The 26,150-nt window shown below is 44.7% G+C and overlaps 1 protein-coding gene across 5 annotated transcripts in view; it reads left to right on the top strand.

Annotated features, from left to right (window-relative positions):
* MAPKBP1 (mitogen-activated protein kinase binding protein 1) overlaps positions 1–26,150 on the top strand; it is a 48,672-nt gene that overhangs the window by 9,234 nt on the left and 13,288 nt on the right. For all 5 annotated transcript variants that reach the window (XM_008587498.1, XM_008587521.1, XM_008587514.1 and 2 more), the window contains 5 exons: positions 18,266–18,357; positions 24,269–24,331; positions 24,540–24,597; positions 25,347–25,517; positions 25,864–26,001. In XM_008587498.1, coding sequence (XP_008585720.1) covers positions 18,266–18,357; positions 24,269–24,331; positions 24,540–24,597; positions 25,347–25,517; positions 25,864–26,001 — 522 coding nt within the window. The remainder of the gene's footprint in view (positions 1–18,265; positions 18,358–24,268; positions 24,332–24,539; positions 24,598–25,346; positions 25,518–25,863; positions 26,002–26,150) is intronic.

Raw genomic sequence — 26,150 nt, 5'->3', positions numbered from 1 at the left:
GCTACTGCCTCGGAGAAAAGCAAGCCGCTGCTTGTCAGAACTGCACTTGCAACAGGCAGGCCTACCTCTGTCACCCTCACGCTCATTGGTTGGTTTCTATTTGAGAGCATGGTATCTTTGTACATCATGATTATTTCCATATGGCATGATAACCTGCTGCTGACTTTTCTAAACATGTCCTTTCTGCTTATGGTACCCTTCCTTCCCCAAGCTGCTTTGGTTTCTCTTGTGAGGCCCCTGTAGCAGCTGTCAGGGAGTCTTTGCCTCATAACAAACCCAGGGGCTGGCTGGTTAGCTCAGTTGGTTAGAGTGCAGCCTTATAACCCCAATGTCACAAGTTCAAATCCTCATACTGGCCAGCCACCAAAAAAAAAAAAAACAACCCAGAAGTGGCCAGTGAACAGGGCTTCTCGAGTTAGTATGCAGATGATGGGGTGAGGGCAGGGAGGGGGCAAAGGTCTTGTTAAAATACAGATTCAAATTCAGGACACCCTGAGACTGCATTTCTACCAAGCTCCTAAGTGATACAAGTGCTGTTCTTCCTTGGGCCACAATTTGAGTAGCCAGGCTGTGTGTGTGTGTGTGTGTGTGTGTGTGTGTGTGTGTGTGTGTGTGTGTGTGTTGAGGTGGGAGTGCAGAGGGCAGTTTCCTCACTTCTGAGGGAATGCTAGCTTCTATCTTAGTTGTAAAACTTGGGCCACAATTTGAGTAGCCAGGCTCTGTGTGTGTGTGTGTGTGTGTGTGTTGAGGTGGGAGTGCGGAGGGCAGTTTCCTCACTTCTGAGGGAATGCTAGCTTCTATCTTAGTTGTAAAATTGGAATACTAATGTCTTCCTCCCAGGGCTGTTGTGAGGCTTAAATGAGATTTAATGAACGTGAAAGCACATCGTAAGGTGTAAATAACTTTACAGCTGTAAGGGGTTGCTCATATTATCAGGGTCTATGGATTTCTAGAAAACTAAGGAATTTTCTTCTGATTTGGCAAGACTTTTTCCTTCAAGTTTCCATTTGTGAAAAGTCCTTTTTTTTGCAGGTTCAGTCTCTTTTCCTTCAACGTTTAATCAACCTCTTTGCATGGCTTTTAATCGTGACCATCTTCAATACCTTTTTCTTATCAATATCCTAACTCATCAATACTGTACTGACCAAAAGGAATATTTAGCAAATGTTCTTTTTGATACTAACTACTGTGTAATTTATTTTAGGGCTATGGCTATGATTTTTGGGGGGGAATTAAAAAAAAAAAGCAAATCAGTGAACTGCAGGGGTAGGATGGGGAGTCCTAATATTCTATGTCTTATTAGAAACTGCTGGGGTGAGCATGCTTTTTAACAGCAGTAGCTTCTCTAGGTATAGAAATAACTTTTCTTCTTTAGGGGCTAATTCATTTATATTGAGAAATAAGTAGAGAAGTGAGTCCTGTAGCTTCTATTCAGACTAAGAATTTACAGGCAGAGTGAAAACATGTTAATTTTATAACCCATTGTTTTAAGTTTATGATGTTGTGACCAGAGTGACATATTCTATAAAAATTTTTGCTAAAAAAAAAAAAAGTGATGATATGGGGATATAGGTGCAATCATACCTCACACTGTTGGTGAAAGCATACCTTGATCCAACTTTCTTAGGACAATTTGGTAATATCCATTAGAAGAAAAATTTGTATATTCATACCTTTTAATCCAGCAGTTATAATTCTGACATCTTATTCTATGCAAACACTCACATTACACAAAGGAGTATATAACTTAATTTTTTCTTTTTGATGTTATTCGTAATAGTGAAGTCTTTGTAGTAATCCAAGTAGCCATCAATAGGGGATTGGTATACATCCATAAAATTCCTTGTACCCCTAAAAAGAATGAGGTCAATCTCTATGTACTGACATGGAAGGGTATACAAGATGTATTAGGTGGGGAAAAAAAGCAAATTGTTCATCAGTTTTTGAATGTTCATTATTTATATTTTTATTAAAACCATATATGGTAGTATGTGTATATAAAAAAATGAGGCCATAAATACCAACTGTTGTTAATATTGGTTATCTCAGGGAGGAATAGTACATTATGGTGGACTTCCTTTTTTTTTTTTCTTTTTTTTTTTGGCTGCTGGCCGGCATGGGGATATGGTGGACTTTCACTATCTACATTATATATTTCTGTAATGTTTGAATTTTTCACAATGAGCTTGTATTATTTTTGTAAGTAGGAAATAAAAATAAAAGTCTGTCCAATTTAAACATGTGTATTTCATATTTAAATCTAAAATGTTTAAAAGTTAAAATCTGTATACTCATTTTATTAAAGCAGTTGCACAAATGTCATTGAAAAATGTATCTGGTATAATGAGCTTGGTTGATGTTTTTGTTTTAGTAGTAATAGGATATAAAAATATTTTCTTGCAAATCCACAATTAGCTTGTTGAATTTTAGATACTTCATTTCTAATATCTTAAAAAAAAATTCTCAGTTAGCTTTGGTAAATAAAATATTTTCTGGTACTTTCTGAAGTATATAGGCTTTCTGAAAAGATTTTACACAAGTGATACAGAAAAGCATAAAGAAGAAAATAAGCCATCCATAATTCCAATACCCAGAGATAATGCTGTTAATACTCTCATAACTACATCTATTTCTAATTATAAAGGACATTTAAAGCTTTTTTAAACAACATTGTCACTGTTATTAAAAAAAAAACTCTAATCTTTTTGAACTTATTAAGTCAGATTTGTGAAGAACCGTACCATATAGGTTTTCATTAAATTCAGGGATAAGAGTGTTTTTGCTTGTGATCATTTAAGGCACATGGATTATTATTATTATTATTATTATTATTATTATTCAGGCCTTCCTCAGTCTCTCTGGAAAGACATCAAAAATCTTTCTTCCTGCTGTAGCCTCTACAGCTGGCTGTGATAGTTGGATAATTAGCTAGGAGGTCAAAGAACTTACGAAGTCAGGTTAACCAAAGAGTATCCATAAATATTTTTAAGTGTTTTAAGATATTTTTGAGCAATTAATAATAAATGGATTCAATGAATATATATTAAACACTGTGCCCTGTACAATAAGCACAGAGTTGTATGAGACACAACCTCTGCCCTCAAGGATATTATAAACTAGTAGGAGAGAGAAGACAAATCATTGAAGAACTTTTACACAGGGTACTAAGTAGTACATGTCATGTGAATGATGCTAATTAAGTGCTGCCATAAAAGTACTAAGAATGGAGGAATCGTTTCTGGCCAGGTGGTCACAGAAAGTATCAGAGGGTATGTTACATTTGAACTGGTCTTTGAAGGAAGGGTAGTATTTCAGTATGGGGTTGTGGAAGGGAAGGGCATTCCAGGCAGAAGAAGAACAGGAGCTAAAGACCCGAGGATCCTTTCCAGAATAATGAATAATCCAAATTGACAAATGCCCATGATTCATATAGATGAGTAGCAGGAAATAAAATTAGAAGAAAGGTAGGGACCACTGATGCTAAGCTAAGACATTTATACTTTATTTAGTTTGCAGTAAGGAGCCATTGAAACTTTTTGAACAGGGGAAGGACATGATCAAAGCTATGCTATGGAAGGATTATTTTGATGGATTGGGAGAGGGTAGGACAGAGTCTATAGTAAGGAGATTGAATAGAAAGCCATTGTTATATATCCAGGAATGTGGTGTTAAAGTCCTAAACTGGGGTGTTGGCATTGGGGATAGAAAGGAAGTAAGCATTTTGTTAGAGAATAATATGTTGAAGAAACCTTCTTATTTCCCAGGAAAGTCTCATGGCACAAGTTATTGTGATTGCAGAGGTACTGAGAGCCCTCCCCACTCTCCTTTTTGTTTCAGAACACACACTCACTTTGTGTGTGTGTGTTTTTTTTTTTTTTTGGGTGAACCATCAACCTTGGTGTTATGACAACGTGCTCTACGCAACTGATCTAACCAGCCAGCCCCTCACTTTGTACATTTAGTCCAGATAAAGAACAGTATTCCACAAAATTGGAAACCAAAACATTAAGAAAATTTGGGCATATAGTAGAGTTGGTGAATGAGGAAGAATTAGACCCTTTTGATGATCAGACTTTTAACTCATAAAGCTTTGCTTGTGGTTCTGGTCTTGTTGTAGACAGGACTAACTTTAGAGGAAAAAAAAATTTCCCCCTGTAGGAGCAAAGAGAATCCTTCGCCCTCCTGAAGGTTTGATAATTTGAGTTTATAAAACAAACTAACAGACAGATTAACAGGAAAAAAAGGCATACAAATGTATTAATGTGCATAAACATGGGAATCATACACAAAAAGTATGAGACTCCAAAGAGGGGCCAGATGACTGACGATTTTAAACCATCCTGGGGTTACAGAAAGAATGGGAGCTTGGGGTTGGGGAGGGGTGGGCACTGGTTATAGCAGAATGAGGGAGGGAAAAGCTTGAAGCCTCACCGGTAGTAGCCCTCAGAGTAGAGCGTTGCCTGTGGTAAAAGTTTCTCTGTCAGGGCCGACCCCGTGGTGCACTCGGGAGAGTGCGGCACTTGGGAGCGCTCCCGCCGCGGGTTCAGATCCTATATAGGGATGGCCGGTGTGCTCACTCGCTGAGCTGAGCGCGGTGCAGGTGACACCAAGCCAAGGGTTGCGATCCCCTTACCGGTCACAAAAAAGACAAAAAAAAAAAAAAAGTTTATCTGTCAGATCTTTAAAAGCATTAGACTTTTAGTCTCTTTTTCCTGTGAGCTAATCTTTCCTAATGGATCTGGATAAAGGGGGGTCTCAGAGAAAGCCTGTTTGCATCTGCTCTTTACATCACTAATGTAGATTTCCTCTACAGATGCAAATCTTCCCCACAAAAGACAACTTTTCAGGGCTTTTCTTATGTTTGCAGCCCCTCTGAATAGCCATCTTGAAATATGCCAAAAAAGTATATTTTGGGGTGATATATTTTGGTTTCCTTCACCACCTATTCTGGTTGCTTAAATTGAGATCTCCTAATTCTTGCCTTTCTGATAGAAGAGAAAGGGAGGGTAGAAGTGCCTGCTCTGAACCAGGCACTGTACTGTTAAAGCTGCTCTCTGGACTTGGGCATTTGGTGATGACTGTACTCTAAGTCCTTTAGCTAGAGTTTTTTCATTCCCTCCCACTCTGGTCTGATGCCTTCCTTACCTTTTCTTCCATCTGCATACGAAATCAGATTCTCCTGCTTCTGACACTGCAATGCCAGGTGCCTTGGAAACGGTGTCAGCTGTCTATGTTGACTATAGCAAGGGCCAGACATGGGCAGGCTCTTACCACATGGTATACTCTGGCATTAGGAAGAGCTGCCTCCCTCTTTCTCTGCAACCATCTCAGTGAGGAGAAGTCAGAACCCATTTTTTAGATCCATTTCAGCAACTGAGTTCTGCTAATTTTTTCTTAAACATTAAGCTAGCATGTCCCTCTACTTTATCCTGCTGCTCTCCGCCTTCTGTCTTGGTTCTCAGATCTACCCCTGATGCCTGCGCAAAGGCATGGTGACTTCCCTATGTGCTCTTTCAGAAACTGTAACATTCTGGTGGTGGTAGAGAATCTGAACTCCCTCCTCTGGGTGTCATGATTTCTGGATCCAGACAGCCCCAGGTCTAAATCCTGGTTCTCCCACTCACTACTTATTAGTCCCCTTCATCTGTAAAATGGAGATAATACTAGTCCTTCATAAAGTTGTGTAGGGTAAGATGTCAAGAGTATTAAATTAGAGGGCCGGCCCGTGGCTCACTCGGGAGAGTGCGGTGCTGATAACACCAAGGCCACGGGTTCGGATCCTATGTAGGGATGGCCGGTTTGCTCACTGGCTGAGCGTGGTGCTGACAACACCAAGCCAAGGGTTAAGATCCCCTTACCGGTCATCTTAAAAAAAAAAAAGAGTATTAAATTAGAGGGCCGGCCCGTGGCTCACTCGGGAGAGTGCGGTGCTGATAACACCAAGGCCACGGGTTCGGATCCTATGTAGGGATGGCCGGTTTGCTCACTGGCTGAGCGTGGTGCTGACAACACCAAGCCAAGGGTTAAGATCCCCTTACCGGTCATCTTAAAAAAAAAAAAGAGTATTAAATTAGAGGGCCGGCCCGTGGCTCACTCGGGAGAGTGCGGTGCTGATAACACCAAGGCCACGGGTTCGGATCCTATGTAGGGATGGCCGGTTTGCTCACTGGCTGAGCGTGGTGCTGACAACACCAAGCCAAGGGTTAAGATCCCCTTACCGGTCATCTTAAAAAAAAAAAAGAGTATTAAATTAGATAATCTGTGAAGTGTTTAGAACAGTTCTTGGCAGAAAAATATACATTCGGTAAATAGTAGCCGTTATAGTTGTAGGTCCTCTCTCTGCACAAGATCCTGTTGCACCCCGTGAGTATCCTTGTAAGAATACCTCAAACGTTGTTTTCTTCTCTTCGTCCCAGGAGATGCTAAAATTTGAAAATAAAGGGGCAAAATGCTTTAGTTTAATAGTTCCCAACCTGATTAATCATTAAAACCACCTGGAGAGCTTTTATTTTATTTTTTGTCAGCTGCCAGTAAGGGGATCTGAACCCTTCACCTTGGTGTTTATAGCACCATGCTCTAGCCAACTGAGCTGACTGGCCAACCCAGGAGAGCTTTTAATATGCAGATTGTTAAACCCTACTTCATATCTTCTTTTTTTTTTTCCTCCCTCAGTGGTTCTCAACCCTATTCTATATCTGTTAATTCAGAATCTTGCAGGGGTCAGGGGAAGGGGATAGAGTGCGGATGGGGTGAGCACTGCTATCTTTTGAGTAATTCTGTTGATAGGCCTAGTTTGGAGACCTTTGTTCTAGTTCCCTTGTCTCCAGAGGCTTTTGGCTAGAGGATCTCTAAGGTTACCTCCTTCCAAGCAGTGGCAAATTTACCTTCCTTAGAAGCTGGAGCCCTTTTAATCCCAGCACAGGAGAATTGACTCAACTCCAACTAATTCTGAACTGTTAAGCAAGAAAGCCTGTTTTTTTTTGTCATATTGGAAGTTATTTGTTTTTGGAAGCCTTTGTGGTATAGATAGTAGAACTGTAAATCAGTCCAGCTGGGTAGAGAGACTAGGAGCAGAGCAGAATCAATGTCTGTTCTCCTGCCTTGGAGTGGTCCCTACCTACCTCTGACGAGATGGCACTTTGGACTCTGAAGGAGCAGGAGTGAGTTAGCCTGGGCATGATACCCACCTCCCCCTCCCCACTCCCAGATCCAGTCACTGGGTCTCTGCCCAGCTTCCTAAGTCTCTGCACAAAGCTTTTTGGCCTTGGGCTTTCTCTGTGGCTTTTGCATAAGTGGCAGTTCTCAGAATCTGCTTTGCGAGATTAGAGTGTAGTGTGTGGGCAAGAGACAACACAAGTTATTCTTAACCTGCAGAAAGGGAGGGAAAGGCAGAGGTGTTCTGCCTTGGACAGGTCTCTGACATGCTTGTTTATAGTAATAGCAAGCCCATGGTCTGGCTGGAATGACTTACAACTCAGGTGTTTATAACTTGTATTGAGTGGGATTGAAAAGTGGAGGAAGGGGAAAGAGGGGAGAAAGAAGCTGGTGGCAACAAAACATGGCAACAAAAACAGATCTGTTTCCTCCCAGTTACTGAGGTTTCCTTACCAATTTGAGGTCAGCCAAATCCTAGATAACCCTGGCCTTTTGTGACTGTGGCCTCTTAGTTCTCTATCTCCAGGGAGTAGCCACTCCCATGCCATAGCAGACTCCCTGTAGTGGCCTCTCACACTAAGAAAAGGAAAGTAAATCGTAACCATTTATTGCCATGGGTTCCAAGCAAGAAGCCCTTCCCAAGCAGTATCTTTGTCTTGGCTCCACAGACTGGCTCTTTCATTGGCCGATGCCTCTGCTTTACCTCATGGATTGGTTAGATCCAGGGACTTGAGAAAGAGAGAGATCAGAAAAGCTTAGAAGGCCCTAGGATCATGTGTTTAGGGGTCTGGGACTGCTTGGGACCCTGTGCTGTGCCACCTATGTGCAAATGACTCTGAGCTCTGGAGAGTTCTTTTCTTGCCATCCCCTCCTTTTAGCACTCACATCAACTGCCCCTCCCCTCTGGGAACTCTCCCCTTCACTGGCTTTATGGTTCTCCTCCCTTTCTAACTGCCTATTACTTCTTCTCCATACTCTAAAAATAGGTATCCTCCAGGGTTGTCTTCAGCCTTTTCCTCCCTTCCCTCTTTACCTCTGTCTTCTCCTGCCTCATTGGACTTCTAGTGTTCATTTTCACCTCCATATGGACAGTTCTCAAATATCTATTTCTAGCCTTGACCTCTTTTCCAAGCATTAATTCCATGTTTATGTTGCTAAATCAAGTGTTCTGTGGTTCCTCCTAAATATCCCCCAGGCGCCTCAAATTTAACATGTCTAAAAGCATACATAGTTGGTTCCCATCTCCTTTGTCCAAATCCAGGTCTTCTTTCTGATCATGGCACTATCTTTTTTCTATCTCTGAAGTTTAAAATTTGAGTTTTCTTTCTTTTTCCTCCAGAGTTGTACAATGCCCAGGCCTGCCAATTTTGTTTGCTTTGTGGCTTTTTTTTTTTTGTTTCACACACATTTATTGAACATTAGAATCCTTTTATTTTTTATTTATTTATTTTTTGTCTTTTTCGTGACCAGTATGGGGATCACAACCCTTGGTGCAGGGTCACCCACACCGCGCTCAGCCAGTGAGCACACCGGCCAGTCCTATATAGGATCTGAACCCGTGGCGGGAGCGTTGCTGCGCTCCCAGCGCTGCACTCTCCCGAGTGCGCCACGGAGCCGGCCCAAACATTAGAATCCTTAATGAGTGCTTAGATCCTGATCACCAACTCCTGTGACACGCAGGGTGTTTACACTTCAGTTCCTCTGGTTTCCTAAGGATGTTTGGCTCAGTAAGATTCTGACTGCATCTGTGCAGTCTAGTGGACCTACACAGGAGGGAGATGAGAGAGGAACACATTGAAAGTAGTCCCGGAATGGGTAGTGGTGCATCTCACAGATACATTTATTCATGCTGTGAAGTACACAGTACTTAGACAAGTGTAAGCTTGCTTAAATTTACAGGCAGATTGATGTTTCATCTCATGTGTACTCCAAGTAAAGCTGCTTAATGATCATGAGGAGGCACAGGACTCGAACCTTTCAAAGCTCTACTTCTTTTATCAGCACTCCTGATTTTATAAATGATTAAGCCCTTCAACACCATTCCTACCCACATCTTGGTAAACTTGGGTATAGTAGGGCTTCATGGGGATCCAAACATTTCTAATAATGCTTTGAAGCATCTTGGCACAGGACCAATGGCTCAGGCTGCAACAGAGCCCTGCAGCCAATGACTCAAAGGTCCCTGAGTGTGCTGCTTTGTGGTTTTTGAATCCATCCTTTCTTTTCCACTGTCTTCATGCTGGTCTAGATCCGCATTACTTCTCATCTGGACTATTGTAGCAGCTTCCTAACTGGGCTCCCTGCCTGTGTATCTTACATACATTATCCATCATCACCAGAACATAGCTTTGATTGTGTCCCCTACTTGAAATCCTTCCATTGCTTCCCAAAGCCTACATATCACCCCCACTTAGTTTGGCATTCAAGGTCCTTCCTGGTCTGGTTGTACTCTACCTCTCCTGACTTAATATTCTCCTACATAATCTTTGCTTTTATCATTGCTCACCCGTTCTGTTATTTCCTGCTACCAAACTTTTGCTCAGGCAGCTTCCTCTACCAAGAATTCCTTCTGTCTGTATTTCCTATTATACTGTGAGGCCCATTCCATATACCATCTCACCTTACCCGATCCGGTTCAAAAGTCATCTCTCTCCCTCCTCTTTGAGCACTTATACCTTTCTTATGACCCTCATCACATATTAGATTGCATTGTAGTAAATCATTCATCTTCCCTAGTGGATTTTGAGGGTAGAGGTTAGAGTCTGTGTATTCTTCATCTTAGGAACCCCCATAGCATCCCAGTGGCTTTCAAACTTTTTTGAGAACAATGCACATTAAGGAATATGTTTTACATTGTGATCCGGTACACACACATTCCCCTGAAACAAAAAAGTCTCACCATCAGTACTTACTACTTACTACATGCCATGCGATCTATTTTTGTTTTTTTCTATTTGAATAAACCGAATTTACCAACTAAATTGATTTCAAATCCCATTTATAGGTTGCAGTCTGCAGGTTGGAAAATACTGTTAAATCTAGTATGAATGAGTAGTCCTGTCTACTGCCTCTGAGCTACCTGTTTTTTCCATTTACTTTAATGAGAGCCAGAAGAGCACTTAAACATGCGGCTTTATTCTTTTCTTCTCTCTTGGGAGAAGGTCATTATGAAGTTATCTCTTTATCTCATTAAAGTGAGGGATGGTTTTGCCTGCCTTCTTTCTCTCAGGAGGATACAATACTGCCCTGCCTAGTTCATACTGGGAGAGGGTGATATTCAAGCCCTCTCTTGCAGTATACCTGTAGTAACTCTGCCCTCCAGTAGCTTCGCTTCAGGGGAAAGATGACACCTCTTTCAGGCTGGTATAGGCTTTCCTCCATCTCAACACTCTCTACCTGCCAAAGAAAGCTGGGTCACAACTTGGGTATTCTCCTTGCTTGTAGGCTCCATTTTGGATGTGGAGGAGATCACCATAGAGTACAAAGTGGGTGCTCTCTTCTTAGTTCTGAGTGTACACTTGTGCGTTGAAGCAATGTTCGTAGAGCTGTAGATGTATCAGGGTGGCAGTTGCCTGTAGCAGTTGTGTCCCAAGTCACTAACCATAAACAGTTGCCTGGGCTGGTGTGTCTCTTGGCTTTGTTTCATTTGGGTCTTGAGGATTTGGTGCTGAAGTTCCTATCAGAACTTTGGGGCACATTACAGACTTTAAGGACAGCTGTTTTCTCATAGGGCCTCTTCCCTGCCTCAGTTCTCTCAAATGATGCTTGAGGCCAGAACTCTCCCACAAGTGGGCTTGTTTCCTTATGTGGAGAGACGCTGTAGTATTCAGGAAGGCCTAGGTCACTGGTTGTCAGATTGTGGTCTGAGAACCCCTGGGGTCTCCAGAACCCTTTTAGGGGGCCCATGACTTCCTCACTTTTCCAATTACTTACCCAAGTGAGGCCAGATTTTTCTTCATGTACTTCACTAAAGTAACATCAAAACAGATTAAGTGCAGATGCACATGAGAATCCAGCTGTCTTCTGTTAAGCCAGACATTAAAAAGATTTGTAAAAATGTAAGACAGTGCCACTCTTCTCACTAAATTTTTTTTTTTTTAAAGATGACCGGTAAGGGGATCTTAACCCTTGACTTGGTGCTGTCAGCACCATGCTCACCCAGTGAGCAAACCGGCCATCCCTATATGGGATCTGAACCCGTGGCCTTGGTGTTATCAACACCGCACTCTCCCGAGTGAGCCACAGGCCGGCCCCAAAACACTGTTTCTCCCACTGTCCTCTTACAACAGGCTTTTTGTCCTTTTTTTGTGTGTGTGACCAGCTGCACTGCGCTCAGCCAGTGAGCTCACCAGCCATCCCTATATTGGATCCGAACCCGCGGTGGGAGCGCTGCTGCGCTCCCAGCGCCGCACTCTCCCGAGTGCGCCATGGGCTGGGCCCTCTTCTCACTAATTTTGTTTTGGAAAATAGTCATTGTTAATAAAAAATGGTAACATGTAATAGGTTTATTATTGTTGTTCTTAAACGAATATTTTAAAACGTTTTCCATTGTAATTATAAATATAGTAAATATTGATACATTGCCTGCATAAACAAAGGCTTTCTGGGGAACTTGATAATTTCTAAGAATGTAAAGAGGTCCCAAGACCAAGAAGTTTGCAAATCTCTGGGCTAGGGTATTCTTGGTTAACAAACCACCTCAAAATCTCCCTGGCTTAACTAGAAGTTTATTTCTTGCTCATGCTATGTATTCAGTGTGGGTCACAGGGGCTCTGTTCATCGTTACTTAGGGACCCAGGATGAGGAGCCTATCTCATCAGCTGCTGTCATGCTTAGCAGCCAGGAAAAGGGATATGCACAGTGGTTCTTAAAATTGACATGTCAGAGCATTGTATAAATGTGCAGCCGTCTAAGCACTTGTATTGCTAGGGCTCATGGCCCACAGATCTTCAAACCTGTTGTACAGACTTGGTCACAAACTCCTCACCTGCAGGTCTATGAGCTACGTAATAGGAAAAAGATCCTGGGAGCCATGGGTAAAAATTAATAGGCTTTATTCAGATGCAAGTTCAGGTAGCTAGCAGTGGCCTCCCAGGGTGTCCTGAGGGCACTGTGGATCAGAGCCATTCGTCCTTTATACTTAAGTCCAATGACCCAGGAACACCTGGGTGCCCATGTGCATCCACAGAAAATAGCCAGGGAACACCTGGGCATGCATGCACAGTTATTTACATCAAATGCTCAGCAAGATTCTGAACCCCCCACCCCCATCCTGACCATTTACTTTTCATTTTCTATACAGCACTTAAATGTCTTGTTAAAGCAATCATAACTAAAGCCAAAACGTTTGTTATTTTAGTTATACTAAGTTTCCATTTGTATTGTCAGGGCTAGGGCCCACCCCTTCAAACCCATTGTACAGACTGGGTCACCAGACCCCTCACACACAGGTCCATGCTAGGTAATTGGGAAGGATCCTGGGAGCCATTGGCAGATGACACGAGCTCAGTCCTCAGCAGCAGCCTCTAGCAGTAGCAAATGGTGGCCTCCCCATGGATCAGAGCCACTCAGCTTTTATACTTAAGTCCATAACCCAAGACACCTGGATGCACATGCATGATTCCATTAGATAATAACCAAAGAACACCTGGGCACACATGCATATTTACATAAAATGCTTGGCAAGATTCTGAACATCTGAGGGGCTCTGACCATTTTCTTATATTTTCCCAACAGTAAGAAACCTAAATTAAATAAAAACACATGTTCTTGAGTTTTTATACCTTTCCCTGGCATTACTAGGTCAGTGAATGTCAACAAAACGGCATGAGGATAGAGAGAAAGGTCAGAGATGTGAATTATAGAAGGATGTTGCTCATAAAGTCCCGAGCCCATACCACATCCTAGACCATATCTTTTTAATATTTACTATGTAGTATTTAAGACATACAATAAAGACATGCGGAATAATAGAGTGAACAATTGTGTGCCCACCATTAGCTTAAGAAATAAAATGTTACATGTACCATTAAGTTTGCTTTGTGCTTGTCTTCAGCTGGACATGGCCTTTCTGTTTTAACCAGTTTTAGATACTTTGTGAAGAGCAGCTATTAGCCTGAAATACCCAGTTTTCTTGGGCTTACTCATGTCTGGTCTTTCTGTTCCGGAAGCTTCTGCCAGGCACTCCTTTATTCATCAAATATGTATCAAATGCCCGTTGTGTGCCAGGCACTTCTTTAAAGTGCTGGGGATACGTTAGTGAGGGATAGTGACCTAGGTCCTGTTCTCAAGATTCTGATGAGGAAGACAGACAGTAAATACACGGACAGAGTTATAATCAATTTTGGGCCACTACCTGTCTCTACATGCTGTGAAGAAAAATAAAGCTGGGTAAGTCCTTTCTTGGAGCAAAGCTCTGAGTGAATTAGCTGTGTGAATAGCTGAGGGAAGAGCTTTTTAGTCCAAGGAATAACATATGCAAATGACCTGAGGCTAGAATCTGCTTAAGGTGCTTAAGGTGGCTGGGGTAGAGTGAGTAAGGGGGAGAGTGTAGGAAATGAGGTCAGAGAGGTAGCCAGAGGCCAGATGATTTAGGATCTTGTAAACCTGGATAAGGTATTTGGATTTGAACTTAAGGGAGATGGGAAGCCATTTGAAAGTTTTGAGCAAAGTAATGACATCTCATCTATATTTTAAAAGGATCACTGTGGGGGCCGGCCCGTGGCGCACTCGGGAGAGTGCGGCGCTTGGGTGCGCAGCAGAGCTCCCGCCGCGGGTTCGGATCCTATATAGAGATGGCCAGTAGGTTGCGATCCCCTTACCAGTCACAAAAAAGACAAACAAACAAACAAATAAATAAATAAATAAATAAAAGGATCACTGTGATCTACCATGTTGAGAAATGACTAGAGGGGGCAAGGCTTGAAGCAGGGAGAACCCTTGGGACTTATAGTCATAGTCCAGGTGAGAGGTAATAGTGATTTGAACTCAGTGGTGTGCTGGTATACAGGCTCGGGGTTGGGGGTGAGGACCTAGGTTTGTAAGACTTTACTGATTTTTGTAATGTAAGTATTCCCACAGTGGTGATTTCAAGGCTACTAGCGTGCTGTCACTGAATGTGGGAAAAGCTGTGTACAATCACTGTTCAGAGCTGGTGCAAGCTGGCTCCAGCATACCACTGATTGAACTTGGGTGCATTTAACCTATTTTTGAAATTTGGGTGTGTTTGCAGGTTGTGTCCAAGCTGTCTTCATTTTCTAGGGGAGGTGGGAAGTTTTGCCAACTTTTTGGAAAGGGAGAGTAGTGCAAAGATTATCAGAGAGAGAGAGTCAGTTTATAAAGCCCATCGTGTTGGAGCCTTGCAAAATAAGTGTGTGTTGGGGGCCTGTCAAGAGCTCTGGACTCTCATCCTTTGAAAGTGGAGCTCAGCCCCCAAACTCCCTGCAAACAGAAAGGTGGTTTAGGTTAAGTACATCAAATAAAAACCAGCTGATGCCCCTGAATGTTTTCCCTTTCTCCTTCCCCTCCACATAGCCAAAGGAAACTGCTTTTTTTCCCCTTGGATAGCTGCTTTAGAAAGCCAGGAAAAACTGAAAACCATAAATCCTTTGAAAATTAGCCAAGTTTTGAGCCCAGGCAAACTGCTTCCTCAGAGGTTTTCTAGTCTGGAAGTATGTTCCACATCCCAGAATCCTAGGAGGAAAGTGACTGAGTAATACAAAGGTGCTGGTGATTAGAGCCTGTCACCCAGGGTTGGCTGAAAGGGATGGTCTGTAGCAGCGTTTCCCAAACTAGAGCTTCTAACCGATTTGTAGGTCATGAAACCGGTAAAGTAGGCCATGACCAGAATTCTTTCTTAATGAAATGGAATATAATGTAAATAGGGTATATCACATGCAATAGAGTAAGTGTTGTTTTGTGAAACTTTTAGTTTTATGCATCTGTATACACATACGTGTATGTATACACTAGGTCATAATATAAAATGTATTTCTGGGCCAGCCCGGTGGTGCACTCGGTGCACTTGGTAGAGTGCGGCGCTTGGGAGCGCGGCGGCCCTCCCGCCGAGGGTTCGGATCCCATATAGAGACCGGTCCGCTCACTGGTTGAGCGCGGTGCCAGCGCGACACCGAGGGTTGCGATCCCGTTGCCGGTCGCGGTACGGGCGCAACACCGAGGGTTGCGATCCCGTTACCGGTCACGAAAAAACACAAAAAGGAAAAAAAAATGTATTTCTTACTGTGGGTCATGGTCAAAAAAGTTTGATAAATACTGGTTCTTAGGGTCTGAGTAGTCCACATCTCTTTCTTGCTTTAGATTGCGATTGAAAAGTCCAAACTAGTTTCAGAATTAATTCTCTGTGAAACTGGATCATCTACCCACAAAACACCTACCCAGGTTCCTGTCAGAAGGAAGGGCAGCTTGAGAACCAACAGTCTTGGTCTGATTCTTTGGGACCAACGCTAAAGCAAAAGAGAGGGAAGGGATCCATGCAAATTTGAATTCAAAAGATTTGCCTTACATTAGATTAGCTTGAGGAGAATAGGAGTTGAGCACCCTTTTAGCTCACTGCTCTTGATTTTGTGACCTTTCCCATCTCTATGGGTAATGCTGGCCTTGGGCTCCTCTCTCTCTCCTCTGTAGTAGGCAGTAGGTACAGCAGAAATGTTCCTTGGTACCCCTCCTTCTGGGATAGTCAAAGGCACAGTGCCAGGATGAGGGCATGGTGATCTGAGCTGAGTATCCCCCAGATTTCTCCAGGATGATTTTGTGCTGTCCAGTCAGTGTCAGGTGACTGGGTTCCGGGGGTCATTAAGGTGAGAAAAAGTGTTGAAGAAGGCATAAGTTAGGGTAAACTATCAAGAAATGTATAGGGTAGGCTAAAGTTAGTTTATTCCACACTAGGTTTAGTGCTTCAGATAAGCCCAACAGTAACTGGCAAGTTTGGCACTTGCCAGGTGGCTTTGGATTGGTGCCTTGTACCTAAATTGCCTCTACCTGTGAGTAGATACACGTTGAAATCCCTGGTTTGCATCCCTAAGAAGCACAGAAGACTCTTGGGAAACTTTTTGGTGAATAGTAATTTGCCAGGAGACTTATTTTAGTCTTTGGCCACCACAGGGCATTTCTTTCCAACCTAATTCTAACTGAAATGGTCCTCAGAGTTAAGAATTTAAGTAGGCCCTTTGAATTTTCTCTGGTTGGGGCAGTAAGAAAGAAGGAAAGAGACACTAAAACTATCCTAATTGATTCTGGGCTTCCCCTCTCTAGAAACTGTCCTGGATTAGGAATAGGTCATCTGCCACAAGTATGAACACTCGTTAAGTGTTTCAGGTTCATATCACCCTTCTTTTTTTTTGTCTTTTTTGTGACCGGCCGCACTGCGCTCAGCCAGTGAGCGCACCGGCCATCCCGTATGAACACTCGTTAAGTGTTTCAGGTTCATATCCCCCTTCTTTTTTTTTGTCTTTTTTGTGACCGGCCGCACTGCGCTCAGCCAGTGAGCGCACCGGCCATCCCGTATGAACACTCGTTAAGTGTTTCAGGTTCATATCCCCCTTCTTTTTTTTTGTCTTTTTTGTGACCGGCCGCACTGCGCTCAGCCAGTGAGCGGGAACCGGTCTATATGTGGGATCTGAACCCTCGGCGGGAGGGCCGCCGCACTTCCCAAGTGGCGCACTATAGCAGTGCGCCACCGGGCCGGCCCGCGGGAGGGCCGCCGCACTTCCCAAGTGGCGCACTATAGCAGTGCGCCACCGGGCCGGCCCTTAGGGTCAGTTTTCATAGCACAGTATAGTCTAGTCTGTTTTCACGGCTGTTTTGCATTCAGAAGTCCCTCTCTCTGAGTCAAGGGATATCAAGGACATCCCTGAGGAAGACCAGTGCCGGGAGTACAGACAGTATTAGAGAAGACTTGACCTGGAGTGACAAGCAAGAGCTTACAGGGCAGTCTGAATGCTACATGCCATTATGTAGCAGAAAGACCAGTGAACTAATTTGAGGTTAGTCCGTTGTGGGTCCTGAGAGCTGCAGACAGTGTGGGGTAATAATACTGATGATGAAAATGGTGAATTTCTTTTGTGGCCATGTCCTCTCAGGATCTCTGAACACTTCACATGTTTCCCTTTCATCTTTTTGGGAGTTGTGGCTTAATAATACTTAGAGTACTCTGAGCATCTGTGCTTTGCAAAACACAGCATTAAGCCATGTTTCTGCCACTTAGGCTCATAGTCTATATGAACTGGCAGACATTTGGGAGGTGGAGTCCTCTGATGGAGGGGAAGAATGTATTGGAATGCAAAGGTGAGGGATATTATGAGTCACCTAATTGATACCTAACATTCTTTTGGCTCTTGGTAGATCAGAGTGGCCTTTCCTTTATGCCTGCCAAGGCACAAAGATCAGTAATCTTCCCCAAGTTTCATAGACCCAAGAGCCCAGTCTGGGGACCCAAGGCTTTAGCTTGTAAACAGTGCCTTCCTGGATTGGGAGAATGCTTGTTTCTCTGTAGCCATGACCTGTGTTTTTTTTTTTTTTTTTTTTTAAAGATGACCCGTAAGGGGATCTTAACCCTTGACTTGGTGTTGTCAGCACCACGCTCAGCCAGTGAGCGAACCGGCCATCCCTATGTGGGATCCGAACCCGGGGCCTTGGTGTTATCAGCACCGCCCTCTACCAAGTGAGCCGCGGGCCGGCCCATGACCTGTGTTTTAACCAGTTGATTTGGTGTTGTCAGCACCACGCTCAGCCAGTGAGCGAACCGGCCATCCCTATGTGGGATCCGAACCCGGGGCCTTGGTGTTATCAGCACCGCACTCTACCAAGTGAGCCACGGGCCGGCCCATGACCTGTGTTTTAACCAGTTGATTTTCTTTCCCATGGTATCCACAGACAGCCCTGCCTAAAAGTAGGTGATGTACACTGACTTTTCTCCATGTGATCAAGAGACCTGTGGCCAGAACAAAACCTAGAGAAGTCATAGCCCATTCTCCTGAAGACAGGGGCATCAGGAAAGTAATCAGCACTGCAGGATGGTCCCAGATACCTTCAGAACCTCCTTCCCAAGCCTACTCTATCTATAACATGTCACTTCTCTGTCTTGTTCTAACAGGTGACCTTGGAGAAGGTGCTGGGAATAACAGTATCTGGAGGCAGAGGACTTGCCTGTGACCCCCGGTCAGGTTTAGTTGCCTACCCTGCTGGGTAAGTGCCTTGGAAGAGATCTTATTGCATGGATGTTCATAGCAATGCTAGACCAGTTGGAACAGGCAGGGGTTTTTTGATATCTTTTGGGAAATATATCCAGGTTAATGTTTTGGTGCCATTTTTGTAAAGGAGATACAGGGCTAGGTAAAGGCTCTTTGTTGAGTGTTGTCCTTGTTGCCATCCTTTCTTGCTTTTTGGCCGTCTACCCCCACCCATCCACCCACACATACAGATTCACACTTTATGTTATACACAGTTCCCAGCATCATCTTCAATAACTACCCTCTAGTAATTTTTAAAAATGGCTTTATCAAGATGTAATTCACATATTATACAATTTGCCCATTTAAAATATACAGTTCAATAGTATGTTCACAGAGTTGTGTAACCATCACCACAGTGAATTATAGAATATATTTATCACCCCCAAGAGAAACTTCATACCCATTAGCAGTTCCTCTCCATCCCCTCCCCCCAGAGACCTCCAGGCCTCAACAACCATTAATCTATTTTCTGTCTCTGTAGATATGCCTTTTCAGGACATTTCATATAAATGAAATCATACAATATTAGTCTTTTTATGACTGGCTTTTTTCACTTAGCATAATGTTTTCAAGGTTCATCCATATTGTAGCATGTGTCAGGACTCCATTCCTTTTTATGGCTGAGTAATATTCCGTTGTATGGATATACCTCATTTTATCTCTTCATCAGTTGATGAACATTTGGGTTGTTTCCACTTTTTAGCTATTATGAATAATGCTATGACTTCATCTGCTCTAGTCACTTTGAGAGATGTCAATGCCATGGAAGAGAAGTAGGGGACTAGTGTTGGTATTCTTTCCCTTGCTGTCTTTTCACTCCTCTGCTCCAAAAATGAGAAAGTCCCAACCATAGTTTCTTTAGACTTCTATAGAAGTGTTTCTTTTGGAGGCTTGGGACCCCTCCTGCTTCTGGTTCTCTCTGTCAGCCTCTGTTCCTTGCTGCTGGGCACAGGAATACAAAAATGAGAAGGGCCATTATTCTACCTCACCATCAATTTGGAAATGCCTAGTTTCCCAATGTCATTTCCACAACAACTTTTATAGTTTATGTACCATATACATGATTTGCTTAGTTTCATCATCCCATCAAAAAAGCTGCCTTTATAAAGGACTTAATCTGTGCCAGGCACTTTTTAAGCACTTCACATGAATTATTTAATACTCAGGGCAACCCTGTGATTAAGCAGTTTGCTCAAGGTTACATAGCTAGTGTCTCTATTGGGGTTCCAATCTAAGTAGTCTGTCTGCAAAGCACTGACTCTTAAAATGGCATGGGGTAGGGGTAGGCCAGACTTTCTGCTTATTTTTAAAAACTGCTTTTCCTCTAACCTGTCTATCTACCATTTGAATGAGAGGAGCTCAATTTATGGGCAGCTCAGCCTGTGCCAGGGAGACTTCTGCCCCTGGGTTCTGGGATCAGTGTCTCTCCTAAGTGGCCCTTTGGTGTTTGATATCTGTGGTGGGGTTGCTGTGGGAGCAGCATTGACTCTGCCTGGCAGACACTGGGCTGGCCTCCTCCCCCTCCAGAAGCAAGTTGATGAAGGGCTTCTGCCTCAGGGGAATTCCACTCATTCCTGCCTGGGAAAGCCAGGTTCCTTCTTGTTGGAGGTGGGGCTGGGCCTGGATATAGGATAGGCAGGAAAGGCCTGGGGTGCTGTTCAGTGCTTGTTGAGCCCTGTGTCCTTGCCCTGGGAAGTGTGGAGCTGTGTACCTCGCTTTGCCACACACCCCCAGACTCCAGGCCTGGTGCCTTTAAGGGTGTGTGCTTATGTTTATGGGCAGGTCCCCGCCTGGTGCATGAGCCTGGGAGTCATTATCCTTCCAGGTGGTGTATGGGGGCTTTCCTGCTGTAACCTCTAGTAGTTTTCCTGAGTGTGCGTGGCTCGAGTCAGCCACGGACAGTGTCCTTGATCTGTTCCTTGGCCTTTTGATTTCTAAGGACTTCAAGTTCTCTCTTTGCAAATGGCTGCTTTCTGGGTGTTTTAGTTTTGCTCTGTGCTAAAGCCCACTAATGGGCTTCTGGGGTGTCTGGGGGCCACCAAAGTCTGTGTGAGCCTGAGCAGGCTCTTCTTCCCTCCTTGTCTTCCTTCTCTTCCTATCTGGTAATCCTAACAGCACCCCCAACCCCCCACTCTCTGTTCCTACTGCGCTTGTTGCTCTAGGAGCCAGCTCAGGTATCCTAGAAACAAGAAGAGAAACAAAACTCAAAAAATTCTCCCAGAGGCCTAGAGGCAAATATCAAAGCAAAACAAAGTTTTCTGAAGGGAAATGAAACAGCACAGGGAAGGGGGGATGGGCAGTGTTTGTCAGGCAGAGGTAGGTTGGAACTCCAGTCTTAAGTGTTTGGAGTCTCTGAGCAGAGACCTCTCAGTTTTAGTGGCTCTTCTCCGGAGTTCTCCCTTTGCTGTCATTTTCATCACAGGAAGCCCACCCCTCACTGTCACACTTTAACGCCCCCTACGTGGGATACCAGGCTGATACCTAGACAGCCTCTTTGAGGGACTTAGTTTAGTTGAACACCCTTAAGTGAGTTGAGTTCTTTTTCTAGCTAGCTTGGTGGAGGGTTCAGGGGCTTAAGAGCCCTGCACAGCCCCTGTGGAGCCAGTCAGTCCTGAGAGTGGGTTTCTCTTGGCCCTGATTGCCACAGTGGCCTGAGTGTGCTAGGCAGAGCTGCTTCTTGCCCACTGGAGTGGGAAGTGTCTTAGCAAGGTGACTGGGCCTATCCAGCAGTCTCTTGGTTGCTTTAAGTGGAGAGGATAAGTGGGAAACCCAGCTCTACTGAGAAAGCCCTCCATTTACTCAGTTCATGTTGGAATTTATGTTGAGATCCGCAGCTTGAAAACATTGGAGAGTGTGAAGCCACAGAATCTCCTCCTGAACTGTGTTCTCGTGACATCTGAGCTGAAGGAACACAGGGCCACCTTCTTACTCTCTGCGGCAAGCCCTGTGTAGGTGTTTGCCAGGGAGTGTGTGGGATGGTAGAGAGATCAGTAGACCTGAGAGAAGATGACGCTTGGACCTGGTGCCCTGATAAAGTCATAAACAGGGGTACACACAAGCATCAGTCCTCTCAGTGTTTTTTCTCCTGGTTTCTTTGCATACCTCACACCTGAAACCAGAGCCCCTTTACTTCTTCCACAAACAGTTTGTTCGTGGATGCATTCATTCATTTGTTCAGCAGATATTTGTTGAAAACCTGCTCTGGGCCAGACATTGGGATACGGCAGTGAATAAGAGACTCTCCAGGCTGAAGCCTGGAGGGACTGAGGCCTTACACTTTCTTTGTAAGAGTGAGCAGTCTCTCTGCACCCTCAAGTTCTGAGTTACGGGACTTTGCTGGTCGGGCCAGCCCAGCCCTTGTCAGGTTGAGGATTTCAGCCAGCACTGCTGCAAGGGTTCATCCTGCTGGGAAGGGTCAAGGGACTGGAGGTGGAGGGCTGAAATTTGATGCAAACTGTGCCTCACCCTCCTCTCCCCAGCTGACTGAGGAGGCTTCTCAGGGTTTTTGAGAACAGGTTCTCCTGTTCTCTTGTGAGGACCTTAACAAGCTGGGCACACAGGGAACCTTGGACATTCTGCTCTCACTTCAGTATCTGCATTATCGTCCCCACGATCGGAGCTGTGACTATGAGTTGGTCTTTTTCTGTGTTGAATGGTTTCTGAATTTGAATAATTAGGAGTAAAAATTTCAGCTGAAGGGCCTACTACTTTGTGTTTCCCTCCCTTGCTTAATTCTTCTAAGCCACACCTGAGAATTTCCCAGGATATACTGGGCATTAGAGAAGGAAGGAGTTGCCTCATCTTCCTCTAGCCAGTCATCTTTCTATCTGCAATGTAGTTTTACACACCCACACCCCCCACACACACCCCCACACACCCACACCGACACACCCACCCATGCACCTACACACCCACGCACGCACCCATACACTGCTCTTCCTCCTCCTCCTACCATGGAGTTGAATTTAGGAGGAGGAGGAAACAGAGGATGTTCTGTCTCAGGAAGACTCAGAATTTGTATGCAGCGACTTGGAAAGTGTTTTAAGCAGTCTGATGAAATGCTTTTTAAAGGCCACAATGCTGCTCTGTGATGACTTTAAAGGAAAACTCACAAGCCTACCATAGAGCCCTCAGCACTTAGTTATCTGGATTTGGAATGTGGTTGGTTGGATTAGGCATTAAGTCAATTAGATCAACTCTTAGCTGAAGTCCTTTGCCATAGTTTATCTGTAATTAATTAGGAATCGAAGTAACCTGTAACCTAGCCTAGAAGCCTTTGCTAGACAGATGAGTCTGTAGAGTGCCTTCACAGGTTAGCACAGATTGCAAGAAGGTTCAGAAAACATCAGTTAGACACTGAAAATTCGCTGGGTTCTGAATTAATGATGGTGGTAGATCTCCTGGGGGTATTATTTTTCACACATTGAATAAAGTATTAAAATCTAAATATCTAAATCTGTGGACTTTGAACTCTAACTGCTATAATTTTCATGCACCTGTTCAGGAGTGATGGGGCACAGAGTTTCCAAAGCCAGCTTATTTTTGTCATGTTTTTTAAAACCCTCCTGACCATGGCATTCTAGAACAAGAAGCAGGAGATTGGAAGTTAGTATAAAATGGGAAAGGAGAAAGGAATAAAGAAAATAGAACAAGGGAAGAGTAGGAGATGGGGGGAGAAGGAGAATTAAAACAGTGAGGAAAGGTTGGCAGGGGGATTAGAGGAGAAGATGGTAGGACTCAGAAATTCCAAGGTTGTTGGCCAGCCTAGCAGTTCTGGGCATATCTGGTCCCATGAAAGGTCTTAGTGTCCCCAGGGAGGATTACCTGGGGAGTCTGCCTATTGAAGTGGTTTGTTGAGCCTAAGATGCTAAGCGCTCACTTGAAGTTTGTACACCTCCCCACTTCAAGTTTACAGCCAGCAAGTGGGTTCAAATATGGGGGCTGCAGTGAGTTTCCCACTAGAGAAGATTTGGTCTGGGGGAAGTAGCTGTCTGCTCATTCTCTCCGCCTCCCTTTTTCTGGTGTAGCAGCACCCAGGCTTGTTTTTGTCAGCTAGTACCAGTGCTGATGAAGAGGTGAGTTAGAGGGGGTAATGGGCCCGATGACAACCAGGAAGCCTAAGGAGAACAGTGCTTGGCTGTCGGCTTCCAGCTTCTTGCCCCTGACGTCTGCCACCTCTGGCTTCCCTCTCTGGAACTGCCTCTGGAAAGCCAGGGATTTTCAGGGCTGGACCTGGAAGCTCTATAGCACTGTAAGGCTTACTCATGCTGTCTCTGTGGTGGCCTCCCATGATGCATTCTCCCTGTGTCCTGCACCCCTCCTATCCCTTGGTCTTACTGAGCCTCCCTGCAGTTCTAGCCCCCTGCATGGCCTCCCACACTCTTCCTCATCCAACACGGGGAGTGTGTGGAGGGCTGGCTCCTGCCAAATACACACATGGGCGCACATGTGAGAAGCCTTCACTTGTCCTTGGAACTCAAATTCTTGACACAAGTGTGTCCCCAGGCTGGTAAACAGGCTGTACACCTGAGGCCTGCTTTGCCAAAATCATGTTTATGCTTCCCTCCTATACCTCTTCCTGGGATATATACAAGGGCTGTGGGAAGGTCTGTGTCCCTGCTGCCCTTCGTATGACCAGAGATGGGACTTGTGCTTAGGGACCTGGTGGGAAGAGGCTTCCAGGGAGCCCTCTTAGGTGGTGAAAGGAAGCGGCAAGAACAGGTTGCCAGGAGAAAGCAATGGAGCCCCTCTGAACTTGTTTAACTCAGCTTCCTCTGCTGGGTGACTGGAAGTCCCAGGTGGCCTGGGGCTTCTAAGGGAGCTATGATTTAGTGCTAAACCTGTTGTCTCATGCATTTCTCCAGGTGTGTGGTCGTGTTGTTCAATCCCCGGAAACACAAACAGCACCACATCCTCAACAGTTCCAGGTAAATGGGCCTGGGCCCTCAGGAAGCACTCTTCCTCCTGGGGGCTGTGAGAAGGGCACTGTCTAGGCCCTGATTGGGCCCCAGGGCCAGATGGAGAAATGCCACATGTACTATTGGGCCTGCTGGTCTCACCTTTTGAGAGGCAGTGAGGGTGCCAGGCTTAGGCCAAGCTGCCAGTGCCCCTCTAAGCCTGCCCCATTTCTTGCAGGAAAACCATCACTGCCCTTGCCTTCTCCCCTGATGGCAAGTACTTGGTCACTGGAGAGGTGAGTGAGGAAACGAGGTGGCAGCACTGTGAAGAGGGTGGGTGACCTGGCCTCCACAGAGAGCTATAATCTAGGCCTAGTTAGGGCTCCTGTCACTTTGGCTTCCTGAATAGAAGCCAAATCCTGGTTTCTGCTATACCTTTAAACAGTGGTTCTTATGCTTTAGTGTGCGTCAGAATCACCTGGTAAGCTTGTTAAAGCACATGTTGCTGGCCCCCAGAGTTTCTGATTCTTTAGATCTGGGATGGGCCACCAAATCTGCATTTCTAACAAGTTTGCCGATGCTGCTGGTTAGGGAAGCACACTGAAAACCACTGCCTTAAAATATTCCTTATCCCTGGAGGCCCCCTGCTGGGCACATAAGGAACATCTCTGCCCTCTCAGTCTCTCAGGGAGGCAGTTGGGGGCAGAGATAGATATGAGCGGTAGTGGTTCTCAACCCTGGCTGCCCATCAGAATGATTCAAGGAGCTGTGAACAAATACAGAGGTACAGACCCCCATCTAGAGAGAACTGAATAAAGTCTGGGGCCACTTTCTCCCTGATAATCATTGTTGTCCTCAGAAGTTTATCATGTTTCCTCTATACTTTTGACCTGTATTATAGCACCCTGCTCTTGATTTTTGGCCAGAGAGTCATTAGAGAGATGGTATGCAGTAGCTGAGGAGGCACAGCTCCCACTCTGAAAGATGAATACAGCCTTCCTTAGCCTTCCTTAGGTCCTCACTTCCAGTTCTTGCCTCTCTGCAGAGTGGGCATATGCCCGCCGTGCGGGTTTGGGATGTAGCTGAGCATAGCCAGATGGCAGAGCTGCAAGAACATAAGTATGGTGTGGCTTGTGTGGCCTTCTCCCCTAGTGCCAAGTACATTGTCTCTGTGGGCTACCAGCATGACATGATCGTCAACGTTTGGGCCTGGAAGGTGAGTAGGCTTGGTGGGATGGCCTGGCAGCCTCATGGGAGTCCAAGTGTCAGTGGAGGAGTCAGGAAGCTGCCAACCTGAGCAGCTTCCCTCCACCTTGCTGATCTCAGTCTCATTCTAAAAAATTATTTGAAGCATAAAAGAGCAACTGTATTGCTAAACATGTTGGTAAGAGGGACTAGCTTTATGCCTTCAAGTACCTCCAGAGGAAATTAATCTTTTCAATTCCTCTGAAAGGGATTCTCCACCCACCCTTCTTTCTGACCAGTAAAATTCCTCTTGCATTCTCTTTATTCTTAGTCCCAAGAGGCAGAGACTTCATTTTTTCCTTTGGCTTTCCTTCCAGAAAAACATTGTGGTAGCCTCCAACAAGGTGTCCAGTCGGGTGACAGCAGTGTCCTTCTCTGAAGATTGTAGCTACTTTGTCACTGCAGGCAATAGGCACATCAAATTCTGGTACCTTGATGACAGCAAGACCTCAAAGGTGAGGAGCTGAGGTTGGTTGTAGCCAGTAGGGCCAGGGTCTGTTCAGCCCACTCCAGGAGACTCTGCTCTACTTGGGCTCTTTCTGCCTGCTCAGCAGTCATACAGAAGTTTTTTTTTTTTTTTTTTTTTTTTTTTTTTTTTTTTTTT

Source organism: Galeopterus variegatus, unplaced genomic scaffold (genome assembly GCF_000696425.1).
Source record: "Galeopterus variegatus unplaced genomic scaffold, G_variegatus-3.0.2 Scaffold119, whole genome shotgun sequence".
In the NCBI taxonomy this organism is placed as follows: Eukaryota; Metazoa; Chordata; class Mammalia; order Dermoptera; family Cynocephalidae; genus Galeopterus; species Galeopterus variegatus.
This window is presented reverse-complemented; position numbering and strand designations above follow the sequence as displayed.